The following is a 19,710-nucleotide window of genomic DNA, read 5'->3' as shown; positions in this document are numbered from 1 at the left end:
AATATCTAATTCCACCTCCTACACCGTGTCCTCGGCAGGGGAAAGAGAGAAAGAGGAGATAAAAGGCTGGGAAGCTCAAATGGTGTCATTAGGAACTATTAATGCGCTCATAAAAGGGCATTAATAAAGGCGGCAGCTCATCAGTGTCCATTAGCTCGGCTCGTGGCAGGGATCTTCGGGAGCTGCCGGAGTGTGATGCTCCCCTCGCCCTCACCGCCGTGTCAGCAAAGGGGAAAGGGGCTGGAGGGGGTGTTATTCCTGCCACAAACTATTCCCTGAGCAAAAAAAACAAGGAGAAAATGTCACAGGGCGTCACACCCCACCTCTCCAATCCCTCCCGTCTCCCGCAGCCGTGCCCAGAGCTCGCTCCTTGCTCCCAGCAGAGCTGTTTACTATTAAAGAAAATAAAAGGCCGGTTTGGAGCGCTCATCCCGACTTTCTCCCTCCCGCCCTCTTCCTGCTCTCGCCTCTTAGAAAGGAGTTTTATCCTTTGGCTCTCCCATGCCCGGGGCCAGCGAGGAACCCGCAGCACCGCGGGGCGAGCGGGCAGCCCACATCGCGGGCAGGGAGGCACGGAGGAGACCCGGGATGAGCCCGGGATGAGCCCGGGATGAGTTCGGGATGCGCTCGGGATGAGCCCGGGATGAGCTCGGGATGAGCACGGGATGAGTTTGGGATGAGTTTGGGATGAGTTTGGGATGAGCCGGGCAGCGGCACATCTGGGGGAGCAGGCACAGCTGGAGGACTCGCACACGTGTGCACATCTGGGTGGCACGGGTTTGCACATCTGGGGTTTGCACATCTGGGGTTTGCACATCTGGGATTTGCGCATCTGGGATTTGCACATCTAGGTGGTGCGGGTCTGCACATCTGGGGTCTGCACATCTGGGTGGCACAGGTCTGCACATCTGGGGTTTGCACATCTGGGGTCTGCACATCTGGGTGGCGCAGGTTTGCACATCTGGGGTTTGCACATCTGGGGTCTGCACATCTGGGTGGCACAGGTCTGCACATCTGGGGTTTGCACATCTGGGGTTTGCACATCTGGGGTCTGCACATCTGGGGCCTGCACATCTGGGGCCTGCACATCTGGCCACGGCCACAGCAGCCCCACGGCCCCGCCTGTCCCCTCCAGCACCCCTGGGTGCTTCTCCCCTCACACCCTGCGCCGCCCCTTCCCCCCCAGGCACCCAAAGCTGCCCAAATCCTTTCCCGTCACCCCCGTGCCACCGGGATATTTCGGCTACAGCCGCCAGGGTGGCAGCCCGTGTCCGGGAGCCGATATCCGAGGATCCGAAGGCGCTCTTGGCTCCCCGGTGCCCCTCGGTGTGCCAGGGGCAGCTGGCAGGAGGCTGTCACCGCCTGTGACTCACACAGAGCAGGGAAAGGGAAGCTCTGGTTGTGGGGAGCCGAGGCACTGAACCCCAATCCCCACGTGCACTTTTGCTGGCAGTTATCTGAGGCATCTTTTTCTTTTTTTCTTTTTTTTTTTTGGGCTAACAACTCCCAGGGCAGGTTAGGACAGAGGAGCCCTGGCACGGAGCGTGTGTGGGCAGGACTGGAATAACGGGTGCCAGAGGAGAGGATTTATGAGTGCTGGGAGGTTGGGAATGGCCGGGAATAGCAGAGCAGGTCAGGGGTGAGGTGGGGTGTGCAGGGCCAGGATGTGGGTGCAGCTCCTGGTATCGTCCCTTTGTCATCCACACGGTCCCACAGGATGCTCAGAGTCCCAGGAAAGGCTCCCTGCTCCCGGGAAGCACCCCAGGGTGGGGATGGGGAGCCAAAGCTCCCGTGGGACACGCTCTGTGAGCTGGAGTTTGTTGAGAGCAAAGCCAAAGCTTTGCCATGGGGATGCTGCTGGAAATCACCACAATCCCAACTCTCCCAAATGCTGCTGTGCCAACAGCACCGAGGCTTTTCATGGAATTAGGGCGGTTTTCCCAGTGTGCCACAGCCTGGATCCCTGGCCTGGATCCCCAGACCGTGGATGGCCTCTGTGTGCAGGTGACAGCAGTGTCACCTGTGTGCCAGGGCATTGTGGACTGAGCCCCAAAATCCCAGAAAAGCCCTGGCACGCTCCTTCCCACCCACCTGGAGAAAATTCTCCACACAAGGAAATGGTGAGAGGATGATCTATGCAGGGAAAACAGAGCAAATGCTGGAAAATGAATCCCTGTGGGAGCAGGAGGGTCCATCCCCCTGTGCTTCTCCTGGGGACATCAGTCTCACCCAACCTCCCTCTGTTTGTCCTTTCAGGGCTCGGATCTGAGGGTTGGGAGGATCAAAGGGAAGGTCCTGACAGGTGAGTGCAGACCCCAAGTGAGGGGATGGGGTCTCAGCCAGCTGGGACAAGGCGGTGGCAGTGCTGGCTGGGGTGGGCACACCAGGACACGAGGGAGAGACACGAGGGGGGGACACGAGGAGCTCCCTAAGGCACAGCTGGGCACTGCCTGAAACAGGAGCCACTTTTTCTCTCATTTTTTCTAGAGGCAAAAGTGGTTTAAAAACTCCCCAGCGGTTGGAAAGGCTCCAAACCAGTGCAAAAAGAGGGGGGAGGGATAAAACCCAAAAGAAAAACACAAGATAAAAGCAGGTGAATCCCAACAGCTCCTGTGATGTTGGAGGAACAAAGACTTTCTGTTCCAAACGGGCCAGACGTGGCTCAGGGAGGTCACAGCCCGGGGGAGAGGGGCTGGGGGCTCACCTGGCAGAGCTTCAGCCCCTTGTCCCTTGGTGCCACATCCTCCTGTCCCCGCTGGAGAGCGAGGGGTGGCTGTGCAGGGACAACCTCTGCTCTCAGCAGCTGGACATGCCCTGAGGCAGCTGCAGGCCGCACATCTGGGCAGCCCAAGGGGTGCTGGCCATGCCCTGGTGGGGGGCTGGGGGTCTCAGGGGAGGTGCAGATGTGGGAAGGGGATGGAGGAGAGGTCAGGGTGGTGCAGGACGTGGCGAGGGGCTGTTGTGGTGCGGGGTCACGGTGCGGGGAGCTGCGTGGGAGAGCTGATCCCGGCCTGGAGGAGGGGGTGGGTTGCTGCTTGTGGTGGGAATTTCAGCTCAGAGGGACACTCAGCCCTTCTCTCCTTCATCCCAGACTACAGCCGGCCCAGACCCTCCCGCTACAGCGGCTACCACCGCTACCAGTTCCGCCTGTACCGGCAGCCGGCACACCGGAGCATCTCCCTGAGCCCCGAGGAGCAGGACTCGCTGGGTAAGGACCCTCCGAGCGCTCCATCCCCGCCCCGAGGGGCTTTTCCAGGGCTGTGGATAACGCTGTGTGCCATGGCAGGCTGGGGATGCCCGCTGGCTGCAAAGGGATCCTTAGGGGGGACGTGGGTGAGGTGTTAAATCCTTGCCAGGCTGCAGAAAACTTTGGAAAACGCCCGGTAAGGGCCTGGCTAGCGGGATCGGAAGCAGGGAGAGATGTGGGCTGTGAAATGCAGCCCTGGCTGGGCATCCCCCCCAGCCCGAGCCGCGAGTTGCATCGCCGGGATAAGGATCAGAAGGTTTTAGCCAAGGGATTGCTCAAACCGGGCTGACACAACGCCCAGCTCCTCCCAAAATCTTCCACAGGAGGGATGGAGCAGCTGATACCACCCCAAAACGCCGAGGGTTCTTGATGCTCCATGCTGGGACAGCCTGGCACGGGCAGGGACCCACCGTGCCCGGTGCCCTGCCTGGAACTCGGGGCTCTGAGTGAAATTTCTAAACTTTCCCAGCCGGGAGCACACGAGCAGGGCTGGAGGGGCAGGTCGGGTCGGTGTGTCCGGGCTGCTCTGCCCGGCTCATGCCGTGCCCGGTAACCCACAGCGCCCAGCCCGGAGCGGGGCTGGCCCGGGGGGCTCTCAAACATCCCCTGCCCCCCTCCCTGGCACCGAACCCTGGTGCTCATCCCATGGCCGGGGTGGGATGAGGCTGCCACGAGTCTCCCTGCGGGTTCTCCCTGCCCTCGGCTCTGTTTTCTGGCTCATTAGCTCCGCTTCTTAATGACAGCGCGGATGTCACCCCCCTGCCAGCCCCTCGCTCCTGCTCCGTGTTGTCCCCACGCTCCCACCGCAGCATCCCAGAGACACCCACCAAGGAGCTTTTCCCACAGAAATCCTCTTTCTAGCGGGATCTGCAGCTCCAATCCCCCAGATTCACCCTCGGGAAGGTCCCCAGCACTCGGCTGTCCCCAGGGCGGGGGTGGCCGGGCATTCCCCAGCTGCCGCTGTCCCCATCCCATTTCCCTTCCCAGCCCTTCCTGGGAAAGACCCAGCGGATATTTTGGAGATTTTTCCGCAGGATCCGATGCCTGAGCATCGTTTGTCAGGCAGCTGTGGGGGTCTGGCAGGGGCCCATGTTTAAGGAGTTGGTTGAAGGTTATTTTTAACCATTTCATCGCTGCATCACATCCTTGGCCTGGCCGGGGGATGCTGCTGGATTCAGACACCCACAGCCCATCATCTTGATTCGCACGGAACGAGCCCTAAAAGCTGCCAAAGGATGAGATTTGGGCGTCTCAAGGGTTTTAAATAAATCCATGCCCAAGGCAGCGGGGTGAACGCCGATGGATCGGGCGCATCCAGCCCCGTGGTGCAAAGGCAGCGCGCGGGGGAGAGGAGCAGACACCTCTGGCAGAGGGGGGGACAAGGAGGGGGTGACCCCAATCCCAAAGGATCGCGGATGAGAACCCAGCCCGGGCTCTGCCTTGCTCCTCTCCTGCAGCAGGAGCGATGCAGGATCTTCTGGCGATGCCGCAGGCACAGTTTGCATCCTTGCTCAGAATTCCCCGTTTTATTTGGCCTCAGATGAACCCCTTCCTGCTGTTTTTACTCCATCCTACATCTGGTGACAGCGACATCTCTGTCTCACCGAGGCTGGGGACACCCATCGCCACCAGCCCTGGACAGGGGCACGTCCTGACCGGGCACAGGGGGTGGCACTGGTGCATCCCAGCCTCGGGATGTGCCCAACCTCAGTGTGCCCCCCTGTGCTGGGCATCCCTCCCTCTGTTCAGCTCCCAGAGAATTTCCCTGCTGGCTCGGGATGTGCTCCGGAGGCCGGGCCGGGCAAGGGAGGTGACAGTGGCCGGGCCGGAGGAGGTGACAGTGGCCGGGCCGGGGGAGGTGACAGTGGCCGGGCCGGGGGAGGTGACAGTGGCAGGCGGGATGGCAGGAGCTCGGCCGGAGCCTCCAGAAGAGGGCACTAAACCAGGCCCTGCCCGCGTCGCCTGTCCCTGCTCCTGGGAAACATCCCTGCGAATTTAAAACGCGAGGGGCGAGCGTGGAGAACAAATCCCAGTTTCTTCTCCCTCCTTGCCTGGCTCAGAGGCAGCGGGGACATTTCCACCCTGCCGTGGGCATGTCCTGGTTGTGTGGCACTGACGGGCACAGGTCAGGCCCTGGAAGGGCTGCAGGACCCGGACACGTCCCCGTGTCGCTTGTGACAATGTGGAAATCAGTTGTTTACGGCCGGGGTGTTTCTCCAAGGCGGCTCTTGAGCAAAAATGTTGTTTCATCAGGGAAAAAAAACCACCCTGATCCTTCCCCTGAGTGTTTCTGATCAATCCCAGCACCAGCCAGCTCCCTGTGACCTCAGGCGAATAACTCAGAGCCTCAATTTCTCCTCTGGAGTCTGATTCACTTCAGTTTTTGGCCGTGCCACTAAATTGTCACCGAGCACCAGCTCTGTCCCCACTCAGTACCGAAGGTGGGGACGTTTGGGGTGTCTCCACGGCTCTTCCTGCCACTCACCCCACTTCCCTCGCAGCCAGGGGCGTTAGAAGCCGTGCTTGTGTTTTGGGGAGATGCGAGATAATAATTTGTGTTCTGTGAAATGTCACAGCCACCGCGGCATCCCGCCCGCCGCAGGCTCTGATCCACGGGAAATTCCACAGCCGGGGGAATTCAGGCACCCACCAGACCCCGGTGTGGTGCTGGGCAATTACAGTTCCCCCACAGCTTTCATCGAGGGGGATCATTAATTAGCACAAAATCTTGAGGCTTGATTGCATCCGAGTTCATCCCTCTGCTTCCACCTTTTCCCATCAGCTCCAGTGAGCTGGGGAGAGGCTCCAGATTCCCAAAGTCCCTCCTGGTCTGGAAAGGTGTTTTACAACCGGGAATGGATTTTTTTTTTCCTTTTTTTTTCTTTTTTCCTCCCAGGAATTTTGCCCTGGGGAGCAGGGACAGGGCTGAGCCCGGCCAGCCTTTGGCTCCATCCCTCTCCAGCTCCAGCTCCGCATCGGGGCCACGGCTTTGACTCATGAGCCGACCTTGTGCGCCTCCAACCCGATCCACCCAGCTGGAAAATCGGGTTGGACCGGGCCCCGGCGGGGAGGGAGGTGGCAAAGGGCTGCGGGGAGAGCCGGGTGCCAGCCCACGTCCCCGCGTGTCACTCCGTGGTGACCAAAGCCGCTGCCGGCCACCCGCCCACCCCCGCTGGGACATCATTAATCTCGGCACAGGAGCATCGGGGCTCCCATCAGGAGAGCATCGCCGCTGATGAGGCCCATAAATTATAGCCGGGGGTGGGCAGGAGGCGAAGTGTGGGATGGGCGGGATGCCCGTGCCTCAGTTTCCCCCGCGGGTGCTCCGGGCTCAGGCGGCACTCCCCTTCCTCCGGCGGGTGCGCGGATAAGAGCCGAGCGGGATGATTTAATCCTTGGGGAAATGAGCTTGAAAACGGACCAAGCCGCGGATGAAAAGCCGTATTGTGGCGGCGGGGAGAGGGGACAGCGGCCCCGCGACCTCGGCTGCCCGGCCGGGCCCCGCTCCTCTCCCCGCTCCGGGATCCCAGTGACTCACAGCGCCCGGCAATTAAAGTTCCCCCACAGCTTTCATCGAGGGGGATCAGTAATTAGCACAAAATCTTGAGGCTTGATTGCATCCGAGTCATCCCTCTTCTTCCACCTTTTCCCATAAGCCGGGGGGATTTGGGGATTTGGGGCTGGCCCAGGGATGTCACCCCGTGCCGGGAATGCTCACGCCGCTTTGGGGACGCACCCGAGGGGTTGGATTTGGTTGTAGGGTACCCCCAAATTTGTCACCCCCCCTTTTTGCCACAGCCACGGCTGCCCCGGGGCTTTCCCTGGCCCGACGGGCCGGGCACTCCCGGTGCCAGGGCAGGTAGGAAAGTAGGTCAGGAAAAACCCATCCCCACGAGCAGGGCGAGGGCCGGGACCGGCTCCTGCAGCCCCGCCGGGGCTCTGCCTCCCCCGGCTCCTTTCATCCGCGCCCCTCCGGAGGCTGCGGCTCCATCAGCGCCAGCTCCGGCACCCATGGGAGCCGGGGGTGCCGCGTCCCGCTCCCAGCCCGGCCCCGCGGGCACCGGCGGTTCTCCCGTGGGGTTTTCCAGCGCTTTGAAAGCCTCCGGATGAAAGGCACCCACCCGGAGAAGCGGCGGGCGCAGCGGGAGCGGCTCCCCCCGAGGCTCCTTCCCTTCATCGGGACCCCCAGCACGGAGGGGGTTGGGCTGCGACCCCCAAAGGAGGAGCTGCCCTCCCTGCCGAGCTGGAATTTGGGGCTCCTGGCTCTGGGTCCCGGCTGGCGGTGACCCCAGCGCAGGACATTGGGGCTGTCCTCGCTCTCAGCTTGGTTTGTGTCCTCGGAGGGTGGCAGGGGACACCCGGGAGCCTCCAGGAGCAGCCTGGTTCATTCCAACATCTCATCCCGGCTGGAATGTGGGGTGCAGCTCCTTCCTGAGCATCCCCTGAGCTCCTTCCCTGGCCCTGGAGCATCCCAGGCGCGGCTCCCGCAGCTCCGCGGGGTCACGGGCTGTGCTACCATCACCACCAGAATCTCCAGAGCTTTTTTTGGAGCTCCGAGCCCAGGGTGGGGAGCAGGTGGGAGCTCCGCCAGCTCCCGGAGCCATCAGCACCCCACGGAGGTGATGCAGCAGCTCGGCTTTTGCTCAGCACTTTTCTTGCAAGAGCAAAGGGGACGCTGGGGCTGAGATGTGGCAGCAGATAAAACTGCCAGGCTGCCGCGTGACATTCGAGAGCAGCCAGGAAGAGGAGAGGACAGGTTTCAGATAAACAACGGGCCCCTTTCCCCGGTGCTGGCCCGCAGGAGGGGCAGCGGGAGCTGGTGGCTGCCAGGGAAAGCCCCTGGTCAGGGCAGGATGCTCCGGCACCGCCAGCCAGACACGGGCTCGGTGCCCGACCCTGGCAGGGCACAGGGGGATTTCTGCCGGCTATGAGGGAATCCCTCGGGCCCTTCCACCTGGAGAGGCTTTCCCTGCTGCCTGGGTGGAAAAAGCACAGCTGGATCCAGCAGAAGGTGCTCCAGGGTCCTGGGGTCAGGGCAGGCAGCGGGGGAGGAGGGTCAGGAATGAGGAACCCCCTCTGCTCCAGCAGCTCAGTGAATGCCACTGAGGGGGACGGGGGACGTCCTGTGACATCCCCAGGGGGATTTCCAGCCAGGCCACCCCCGGGGTGGGCTCGTAGGAAGCTGTAGGACGGTTTGCTGCAAAGGTCAGGGGGCAGGAGAGGAGCCTAGGTACCCCTGGCACACCAGAGCTGGGGTCCCTGTGACTTGTCGCTGTCCCTGGGGCCTCCTGGGTGTGCAGGATGTGGTTTGGGGCAGAGCAGCAGCTGCACAGGGCTGCTCCCCTCTCCAGTCCTCCTCCAGCCCTGCTCACCCCCTTTTCCTCTCTCCCCAGGCACCTGGGACTTGAAGGACTTTGTGGAAGATTTTCATCTGGGCCACCCTGTGGCCTCCACCCAGTTCCTGACCAAAAACTACAAGGATTAACTGTGGCTGTCCCTTCCTTGCCCACGCCACAGAGCACCTCTGCCCGGAGCAGAGGGGACCCCAGGAGCCACCGAGGACGAGCCCACCCAGCTCCCAGCCCCAAGCCACAGCACCACCCCCAGCTCCTGCCCTCCCAAAGCCAAGTTCTCTTTCCCTCTGGGGAGATGCCAGGAGGTGCCCCAGCTCACCTGGCTATCCCAATTCTCCCCTCGTCCTCCCTTCACCCCATTTCTGACTTGACCCCCTGCATGTCCCCCTGGCACTTTTGGGGACTTTGAGTTTGATGCCTGCGGCTTCCCGAATAAAATTTGGATGGAGCAGACGGGGCTGTGTGGCAGCAGCGGGCACAGGGGGTGGCAGTGCCAGCTGAGCCCGGTGTTTTGGGATCTGTGTGGGGTAACCAGACCCCCGTGGGCAGCAGCAGCAGGGGTGGCCAGCCAGATCCTCATTTAGGTGACACCAGGAGGGGACGGGGACAGTGATGCCCGCCCTGGGGTCCCTGTGCCCTCAGCCCGTTTCTCTTGGAAAGCAAAACCAAAATGAAAGGCATAAATCAGCAGAGCTCTGCCTACTGGCCACTTAGCCGGGCCTCCCCTTTAATTAGCTCCTTAATTAGGCTTTCATCTAAGACTCAGTTTTCTCCGAGGCTCAGATTCACCTGCCTGCAGGTCCTCCTTGAGGCACATCGTGGTGACAAAGCCACCTCTGTCCTGCCCACGGCCAGGAATAATATTGCCCTTGGAACAAACCGTGGGGAGCAGAGCCCGGGACATCCTGCGGCCGGGGGAAACTGAGGCACGAGGGAATGACTCGCTCAGGGCTGGGCAGGGAGGCCCTGCAGCCTTCAGAGGGGTTGTGGTGCTCTGGTTGCTGCATCTCAGCTCTGCATCAGTGCCTGGGGCTGAACAAAGCAACCTCATCCCCAAAAAACATCTCTGGGACATCCTGCTGGTCACCTTCCCTGGGCAGAGAGAGCAGATTGCAGTCCTGCCTGGGGGGTTAAATGTGGGTTTCAGTCCTGCACTGAGGGGTTAAATGTGGATTTCAGGCCTGCTCTGAGGGGTTAAATGTGGATTTCAGGCCTGCACTGGGGGCCTAAACATGGATTTCAGTCCCGGGTTGTTAAACGTGGATTTTAGTCCTACACTGGGGACTGGGGGGCTAAACATGGATTTCAGTCTTGCACTGAGGGGTTAAACGTGGATTTCAGTCCTGCACTGGGGGCTTGAAAATGGATTTCAGTCCTGCACTGGGGGCCTAAACATGGATTTCAGTCCCAGGTTGTTAAACGTGGATTTTAGTCCTACATTTGGGTGTTAAACATCGATTTTAGTCCTGCACTGGGGGGTTAAACATCGATTTCAGTCCTGCACTGAGGGGTTAAACATCGATTTCAGTCCTGCACTGAGGGGTTAAATGTGGATTTCAGTCCTACACTGGGGGGCTAAACATGGATTTCAGTCCTGCACTGAGGGGCTAAATGTGGATTTCAGTCCTGCACTGGGGGCTTGAAAATGGATTTCAGTCCTGCACTGGGGGCCTAAGCATGGATTTCAGTCCCAGGTTCTTAAACGTGGATTTTAGTCCTACATTTGGGTGTTAAACATGGATTTCAGTCCTGCACTGAGGGGTTAAACATTGATTTCAGTCCTGCACTGAGGGGTTAAATGTGATTTTCAGTCCTGCACTGGGGGGTTAAACATGGATTTCAGTCCTGGGTTGTTAAACATGGATTTCAGTCTTGCACTGAGGGGTTAAAGGTGGATTTCAGTCCTGCACTGAGGGGTTAAACATGGATTTCAGTCCTGGGTTGTTAAATGTGGATTTCAGTCCTGCACTGAGGGGTTAAATGTGGATTTCAGTCCTGCACTGGAGACTCAAACCTGGATTTCAGTCCTGCTCGGAGGGGTTAAACTTGGCCGGGACTTTCCCCCCAGGAAGTCCCTTTGCCTGGGAGGGCTGAAGCACAGCAGGGTCCCGGGAAGGACCCGGGTATCCAGGGGGGATGCAGGAGCAGGATCCAGCCTTGCCCTGGGCACACAGCGCTGGGTGAAGCTGCAGGAGCCGGCGGGGAGGAAAGCAACAAAAAAAGGAAGCTGGGTAACACCACAACGCAGGGAAAAAAAATACAAAAAAAACCCCAAAAAACATGAACCCTGCTGCCACTGGCGCTAAGATTAGCAGCAGAGGAAATGACACTGAGATGTCATGGAAGTCTGCTAAAGTTGGATTTCTCCTTTTTCTCTCCCTGCCCTCGGAGCAGGGTGTAATTGGGCCTGGATTGGAGCGAGACTCGGGTGTAAATGAGAGGTCACAGCCGGGCTGAAATCCTGCAGCCAAACTCCATCCCTGCCCTCCCTGCCCCGGCTCCCTGCGGCTGGGGGTTATTTTTGGTGGAGAAAAGGCAATCGGATGTTTGTCCTTCTAGGAAATGATCACCGTCGTTCCTGGGTTTAATTGGGGGTGGGACAAATCGAGCTGAGCTGGGATTGGGATCGCTGGGAGCCAGAGTGACCCACGGCCCTGTGTGACACTGATGGGATGGGGTGGGGTGGGATTAGGGACAGAGATGGAGTGGGGATGGGGATGGGATGGGGAATGGGGGCAGAGATGGAGAATGGGGATGGGAATGGGGGCAGAGATGGAGAACAAAGATGAAAATGGGATGGGATGGAGAGTGGAAATGGGAATGGGAATGGGGGCAGAGATGGAGAATGGAAATGGGAATTGGATGGGGAATGGGGGCAGAGATGGAGAATGGGGATGGGAATGGGATGAGATGGAGAATAAAGATGAAAATGGGATGGGATGGAGAGTGGAAATGGGATGGAGAGTGGAAATGGGAATGGAGAATGGAAATGCGATGGAGAATGGAAATGGGGATGAGAACGGGGGCAGAGATGGGCAATGGAAATGGGAATGGAGGAAGAGATGGAGAATGGGAATGGGGATGGGATGGGGAATGGGGGCAGAGATGGAGAATGGAAATGGGAATGGGGGCAGAGATGGAGAATGGGGATGGGAATCGGATGAAATGGAGAATAAAGATGAAAATGGGATGGGATGGAGAGTGGAAATGGGATGGAGAGTGGAAATGGGAATGGAAAATGGAAATGGGGATGGGAACGGGGGCAGAGATGGAGAATGGAAATGGGAATTGGATGGGGAATGGGGGCAGAGATGGAGAATGGGGATGAGGGGAGAGATGGAGGTAGAGGTGGACATGGAGGTGGGGATGTTGATAGGACAGGTGGGAAATTGGATAGAGAACAAGGATGGGAGTGAGGTGAGGATGGAGAAGGAGAGGGGAGTGGAGATGAAACTGGGGATGGAGATGGGGATGGAGGAACATGAATGGAGATGAGGATGGGGATAGGATGGAGATGGAGATAAAATGGGATGGGATGGGAGGGGGATTGAGAGTGGGAATAGGGATTGAGAGTGGGAATAGGGATGAGGACAAGGATGGAGAATGGAAATGGAAATGAGGATGAGATAGAGAATGAGAATAGGGATGAGGATGAAGGTGGGGATGGGGAAGGAGATGGAGATGGGGACAGGAATGATCTAGATCAGGGGTCTTCCCTGCTGGCTGCACTATCCCTGTGGTGGGATGATCCCAGGACACAGCCCCAGGCACCCGTGCCCTTGTGGGGGCACTCAGGGCAGTCCTGGCCAGCCCTGCACCACAAATTCTCACTGGGATGCACACGAGGCCTCCACGGCATGGAAAATATTAATTGTGGTTTTCTGGTTCACTTTTTGATTATTTAGAAAGAGTGAAGGGAAAAACTCACAAGGAGGAAGCCGCATACAGTCACTTCGTGCTGGTCCCACCCCCTTTATCTCTCCTTCCATTCGCTCACCATCGGCGCGAGAGAGAGAAAAGAGAAGCTGAGTCTCTCAGCTGCCTAAATGTAGAAAGTTTTGCTTCTAAATCAGTTTGTGATGGAAAGGAAACACGTCACGTCCCTGGGGAAGTGGCTGGTTTTGAGCAGCCACAACCCCAGCGCCGAGTGCTGCAATGGAACAGCCCAACACTGAAATAGCTCCACGCTCTGTTATTGTCACCCAGAGAAGTTTTTTTTCACTGTCTAAGGTGTCATTTTTAGCCTCCAGAGGAAGTTTTATTTGTATTTGTTACCTCGACTTTCCACTGTCGTGGCTTCATGGCTTTTTCGTGTGAAGGGCTGGGAGAAAACAGAGTGGGGCGAGCTCGAGGTGTGGGCTCGGTGGGGTGTGAGCTGGGACCTACAGCCCCAATGGCACATCCCAGGAATTCCAGCATGGATTCACCAGCCCTGCAGAGCCCAGCTGCATCCCAAGGCCACAAACCCGTGGAAACACAGAAAATCCAGGGATTTTGGGGGGCTGTGGGATGGACGCAGCTCCCCTTTGTGCTCCCAGGATGGGGCTCCAAGATGGGTTTGGGCAATTCCAGCCCTTTCCCAAAGCAAAGCCACCCACTCCATGGGATGACTGAGGGAGAAGAGGACTCGGAGTTTAAAAATTAACAATGAACTCGTGAAAACTGAGTGATCCTGCTGAGAAACAGCAGCACCCAGCAGCACATGGGGGGGTGTTTCTTGCCAAAACTGGGCTGGAGGCCAGGAGAAGCTCGTGCTAAACACGAGCCCTAAGCCAACAGGGTAACAATTACCTGTTTTTAATAATCACTGAAATAATTAATGGGAGAGAGTCTCAGCCCCCAGCTCAAGGGGGGCAGCCCTGGGTCTGATGCAGAGGGCTCACCCCAGGAAAATGCAGATTTAAGGCCAGGGGGTTAAGGAGAGGGTACTGGGGGACACCCCTGGCACCCCCAAACCTCGGTGGCACTGGGGATGCCACAGGGACAAGGCAGCTGCCAGGAGCTCGGCGGTGCCAGGCAGCAGCTCCCCCTCAGCCCGGGACTTGCTCAAGAAGGGATTAGCAGGATCAGCTGATGATGATCTAAGCACATAACTATATCAACCTGCGAATTAATTACTGATATCTCACACCTCGGAGCTCCTCTATCTGCAGATCTCTGCACTCCTCAAGCGTTCCCTGAGCTCAGCCGGGCTGCACCCCCCGGGAAATAGGTCAGGAGGGATAATCCCCAAATCCCAGGTGCTGCTGGGGATGTGCAGCGTGGGGACGAGCGGCCCTGCCCGTTTTGGGAGCCGAGTGGGAGAATCCCCCGGCCAGCTGAACATCAGCACCCCACGGGATGCTGAGGCACCGGCTCTGCACGTCACCCAAGGGTGGGCGACGCTGGGATGATCCAGTGAGGAGCTCCCAGCCTTCATCCTCGTGCTGGGGACACACAGACTGCTGGGGAAGATGGAACAAAAAAGCATTATAAGTATGATTGCCTGGCAAAAGATTTAGGAAACGCAGAGATTGAAATAATAACAAGTTGTGAGATACCAAAGCTTAGTTACTGCACAAGTAGAGCACAATAGCACAGCCAGGATGAAGACAATCCCCCCTTCTGGTTGGACAATGCCCTTACCTACAGAGGGGTCCAAAAGTCAAATGGACTGTTGGATCTCACCCCAATGTATGGTTCATCCCACACCTGTAACCCTCCCCTGAAGCATCAGGAGTCTGTGACCCCATTGGCCTGAGTCTTGTTCCAGCCCACCTTGAACCCCCTGATAAGGGGTCCCTGAGGAGCCAGACACCCTCTTGGAACTTCCACCCTCTCCTGGAGCATCCTCTTATCTCCCTCTACCCCTTGCCTCTCCCTTCCCTCACGCCCTAGGGCCCAAGCAGGGCCTTCCACCCTCTCCAATAAACCAGATATTCCGAAAGCAACCTTCAGAGATCTCTGCTCTCCATCCATCCAAACCGTCCTGGAGTCCAGAATCCCCACAACAAACCCTCGGTCTGGGGGTCCTCCCGTGCCACGGGGGTGGGTGACATTCCCCCCCTCTCTCAGCCCCCCGAATTATCAGGCTAGCTCAGAGATCCGAGGCTGTGAGGGGAGGAACATCAGGAGATGGCAAAGATTTCCAAAAGAGGATATAAGTTGGTTCAGCTCTCTTTATTCTGTGTTGTCCATGTTGAGAGCGGGGCAAAAGAGGACGAACGGGAAATGTCAGGGGTATATAGAGATTGGACAGGGTGGGCTTTCCTGGCTCTGCACCAACCCCTTGGGGCAGGAAGGAGGGTCCAGGGCTGTCTGATCAGGGGAAGGGGCACAGAGTGCCCATGAGCTCGCTGTAACACTGGGGATGGGGTGGGAGCCTGCACCAGGAGCTGTGCCACAGCTGGGCGGGCCCTGGCAGAGGCAGCTGGGCCGTGGCAGGAATTTAGGGCTCCTGAAGTCATAGGTAAGGCAGGAAAGGCGAGGACAGGGACGTGTCCCCACCTCTGTGCCCGTGCCAGCAGGCAGCAAGGGGCAGGCAGGTTGGTCCTGCAGCGATGGTTTCATTAATTAGAAATAATTCATTATTATTTGGTTTCCAAAATGCTGTATAACATCAGAGGGGCTTTGTGGGGCTGTCTGGGGGCCCAGGGCCAGAGCAGGGTTGGTGTTGGGGTCCTGGATCCATCCTGCTCACTGGGGCTGGATCATTCAGCCTCTGGCAGCATCCTGGGATGCAAATTCCAGCTGTTCCCGAGGGAAGGCAGCAGCTCAGCCGTGCCCAGAGGCGCTGCCAGGCATCCTGGGATGAGCACCCAAGGGATGCTCAGCGGGGAGAAACTCAGCCCAGGTTTTGTTTCCTCTTTCAGCTGCTCCCCGAGTCGCTTTGAGCTGGGTTTGTCCGCGGCAGCGAGAAGCTCCCAAGCCTCTCCCACTCCTCCGGGAGCCACGAGCACCTTCAGATGTGGTTTGCCCCAAAACGCTCCTCGGCAGAACAAAAACAACCAAAGCGTTTTTTTGGATCCGGTGGTCCCAGCCCAGCAGGGCCGTGCCCGGGTGCCTGGCACGGCCCTGCTGAGCCCAGCTGGCTGCGGGATGAGGCGGGTGCCCGCCGGGCTCTGCGTGCCCAGGTGTGGTGGGAAGAGGCGGGTGGCTGTGCCAGCGCCCCGCTGCTCGGACGGACTCGCCCCACGGCCCAACCCGGCCTGTCCTCACTTGTCGTCCTCTCTGGCTTCCCATTCCCTGCCCGCAGCCCCGCGGCTCCTCAGCCAACCTCACATTTCCTCATGGCCAGGAAATGGCGAATTCCCGCCGGGCTGGTTTCAATGGCTCACCGATGGATCCCTCCTCGCCTTCGGCCTCTCCCCAGTTTCTCCTGGGCCGGTTGTAGCTCAGCCTTGGGGAGCAGCCTTTGGGATTCTCTGTCTGGGAGGACATCCCGCCCCTGCCACCACGCTGGATTCCCCCTCTGTGTGACACCACACTGAGCCCTTTTTCCACTGGAGGTGGTGGATTTGGGGGGTTCTGATGTCTTCTGCTCCTCTCCGTCAGGGAACCACTCACGCCTCTGTCATGGCACAGCTCTGGGAGCTGCGACTCCAGCGTCCAGTTCCTCTTCTGTTTCTTGGTTCCACGTTAAAAAAACGCCTTTGTGGTCTCCTTTTGCAAACCTCTCATGGGGTCACTCCAGGGCTCCTTCCTGGGGCCACCACGCTGAGATTGCCTCTGATGCCATCAAGTCATCCGTGGGTTTGCAGCCGGCTCTGCTCCTGATCCTGATCCCTGGCTGGAATCCCACCCTTCCCACTGCTGCTGCTCCCTCGGGAGCACTTTCACTCTGTAGTTTCCCTGTTAATCAGTTAATCAGCTGTCTCCTTATCTCCAGGCCACACTGCGCCAGCTGCCGCTGCTATTGTTCCCCAGCTGGATAATAACAGGAAGGGCTTGGAGAACCAGACCTTTGAGACGTCCCGGGGATCCCCATTCCCCCAGTGCTCTCAGCAGCCCCTTGCTGGCACCCCCCAGCCCCTGGGAGCAGCCAGAGTTGTGGGGCTGGGGTCCCCCACCCCTGGGAGCAGCGGGAAGTTGTGGGATGCTCTTTGGGAAGAGCCTCCCCCCACAGCCCCCCGAACGCTCCTGCAGGTGCATCCCTGGCCTTGGGCCATCTCCCAGGGCTGTTCCCCTCAGGAACCGAGCCCGGCCACCCAGAACCCATTTCCCAGCATCAGCAACATGTTTGGAGCTCTGCTCCAAAGGGCTTTTCCTCCCCATCCCGAGATTTTCATCCCGCTGCCACACAGGGTGAGGCAGGGCTGATCCCTGCCTTGCCACGGGGGAAACTGAGGCAGGAAATGGCTTCCCACAGCCACCCACAATGGTCCCATAGTTCCTCCGCCACCAGCCACCCTGGGGTTTGGCTCATGGGGATCCATTCTTTGGGATCTACCCAGGGACACCCCAGGGCAGCAAGTTCTGCCTGTGGGTCCCTTGCTCCCCTGCAGGAGGAGGGAGATGCCAGTCTCATTTTCCATGGAGGAGATGCCAGTCTCACTCTCCATGGAGGAGATGCCAGTCTCACTCTCCATGGAGGAGATGCCAGTCTCACTCTCCATGAGGGTGATTCCAGTCTCCTTTTCCATGAGGGAGATGCTAGTCTCACTCTCCATGAGGGAGATGCCAGTCTCCTTTTCCATGAGGGAGATGCCAGTCTCACTCTCCATGAGGGTGATGCCAGCCTCCTTTTCCACGAAGGAGATGCCAATCTCATTCTCCATGGAGGAGATGCCCATCTCCTTTTCCATGAAGGAGATATCAGCCTCCTTTTCCATGAGGGAGATGCCCATCTCCTTTTCCATGAAGGAGATATCAGCCTCCTTTTCCATGGAGGAGATGCCCATCTCCTTTTCCATGAGGGAGATATCAGTCTCCTTTTCCATGAGGGAGATGCCCATCTCCTTTTCCATGAAGGAGATATCAGTCTCCTTTTCCATGAGGGAGATGCCCATCTCCTTTTCCATGGAGGAGATGCCCATCTCCTTTTCCCTGAGGGAGATGCCAGTCTCATTCTCCACAGAGGAGATGCCCACCTCCTTTTCCATGAAGGAGATATCAGTCTCCTTTTCCATGAAGGAGATATCAGTCTCCTTTTCCATGAGGGAGATGCCCACCTCCTTTTCCAGGAAGGAGATGCCCGTCTCCATTTCCATGGAGGAGATATCAGTCTCCTTTTCCATGAGGGAGATGCCAGTCTCATTCTCCATGAGGGAGATGCCCATCTCCTTTTCCATGAAGGAGATATCAGCCTCCTTTTCCATGAGGGAGATGCCAGCCTCCTTTTCCATGGAGGAGATGTCCATCTACTTTTCCATGAGGGAGATGCCAGCCTCCTTTTCCATGAGGGAGATGCCCATCTCCTTTTCCATGGAGGAGATGCCCATCTACTTTTCCATGAAGGAGATATCAGTCTCCTTTTCCATGAAGGAGATATCAGTCTCCTTTTCCACGGAGGAGATGCCCATCTCCTTTTCCACGGAGGAGATGCCCACCTCCTTTTCCATGAAGGAGATGCCAGCCTCCTTTTCCATGAGGGTGATGCCAGCCTCCTTTTCCATGGAGGAGATGCCCACCTCCTTTTCCATGAGGGAGATGCCCATCTCCTTTTCCATGCATATTTCAGTGCGCGTGTTTCCCAATATTTCCGGAGGAGGAGGAGGGTGTGGAGATTCCACAGGCAAATCAGGAAAGCCAAGGTGAGGCAGGAGCGTTGGGAAGGACACAGGCCGGGATCACGAAGGTGGCCCAGCAGTTTCTCCTGCCTGAAGTTCCCTCAGTCAGAGTTTGGCCTGAAATGAGGATTTCCCACGACCGACAGCAACAAAGAAAGTCTCTCCTCCCCCAGAAATTACAGATTATCCTGAATCCCCTCCCTGCCAGCGCTGAGCATCTTCCATGCCAGGCCATGGAATGCTCAGAGAACAAACTGCTGCTGGCACAGCCACATCTGGCCAGCTGTTGTTTTACCAGAGAGAATCAACAGCCCTGAAGCGCCACATCAGCTCGGCGCTGGCAAACCAAACAAAACTCACAGCCCTGAGTAACCATGAGAGGTTTGATCAGACACCCCCACGATGCCCACCCCGTGGTTTGGGTGGCTCGGGGGGTGGTTTTTCCCTCTGCAAGCTGCTTGAGAGAAGTTTGAGTTGTCGATCATCCCGGCAGCCGCCCACACGCGTGGCCCTGGCACAGCGGTCCCCCGGGGGTAGGAGGACGGTGACCTTTTGGGTCCCCACCAGCCACACTCTGTTTACCACTGGGTGACCTTAGCAGCCCCAGATCTGCGTCTGCAGCGGATCCGAGGGTGGGGAGGGACGGCTCCGGCTCCGCTGTGCGCCTCGGGATCCGTGCCAGAGCATCCTTGGTGATCCAGGGTGAGAAGGAAACCATTTAGAGATTCTTGAAGAGCTAAGATTTTAGTTAGAAATAAGCCTTACTAGAGTTAATGAAAATAATAATAATTAATGAGTAGGCCTTGATGAAATTAGGAGTTAGTAGTTAACTGATAATTGATTGCTTGTCAGCACAATGTTTAGTTAGCTGGGTTTATAATGAAGAATACACAAACTGACAAAGAGCTTTTAGGAACATCAGACAATTGTGGCCTCCTCTGTTCTGAAACCAATTGAAGACAAGGAATGGGAGTTCTACCAAGAGTTCATTTGTCACATTTGCATTGAAAAGGTAGAAAGGTCAGAAGGAGGAAGACTTCATTGACTTCTTCATTTTGGGACCCCTCCCATGGAAGGGACACCGACCCATTTCAGGGGACAAACCACGCCTGCTGAATGGCTTTTGAAATGAGGAATGGGATGTACCAAAATGATGAATATGCATTTGTATTTTGGGTATTCAACACTTGTATGGATAAAAGGGCTCTGTAATCACCTGAGAGGTGCAGTGTGGATTTGGGAGCCATCCCACATGCAATAAACACTCACTTTCTAACTTTAAACTGTTAGAGAGTTTTTGTCCCTCACAGTTGGATATCGATACTAGATCAATATCCAGATTTTTTTAATAAATCAAGGTGACAATGCTGGCGATCATCACCATTATTACAGACCAGCCCTC

The 19,710-nt window shown here is 57.6% G+C and overlaps 1 protein-coding gene across 1 annotated transcript in view; it reads left to right on the top strand.

Annotated features, from left to right (window-relative positions):
• The window catches only part of PEBP4 (phosphatidylethanolamine binding protein 4), an 84,235-nt gene extending 75,181 nt beyond the window's left edge, over nt 1-9,054 (top strand). The window contains exons 6-8 of the mRNA XM_030289779.4: nt 2,257-2,302; nt 3,092-3,208; nt 8,641-9,054. Coding sequence (XP_030145639.4) covers nt 2,257-2,302; nt 3,092-3,208; nt 8,641-8,732 — 255 coding nt within the window. The 3' untranslated portion in view covers nt 8,733-9,054. The remainder of the gene's footprint in view (nt 1-2,256; nt 2,303-3,091; nt 3,209-8,640) is intronic.
• Nucleotides 9,055-19,710: the final 10,656 nt, after the last annotated feature.

This window comes from Taeniopygia guttata, chromosome 22 (assembly GCF_048771995.1).
Source record: "Taeniopygia guttata chromosome 22, bTaeGut7.mat, whole genome shotgun sequence".
Taxonomy (NCBI): Eukaryota; Metazoa; Chordata; class Aves; order Passeriformes; family Estrildidae; genus Taeniopygia; species Taeniopygia guttata.
This window is presented reverse-complemented; position numbering and strand designations above follow the sequence as displayed.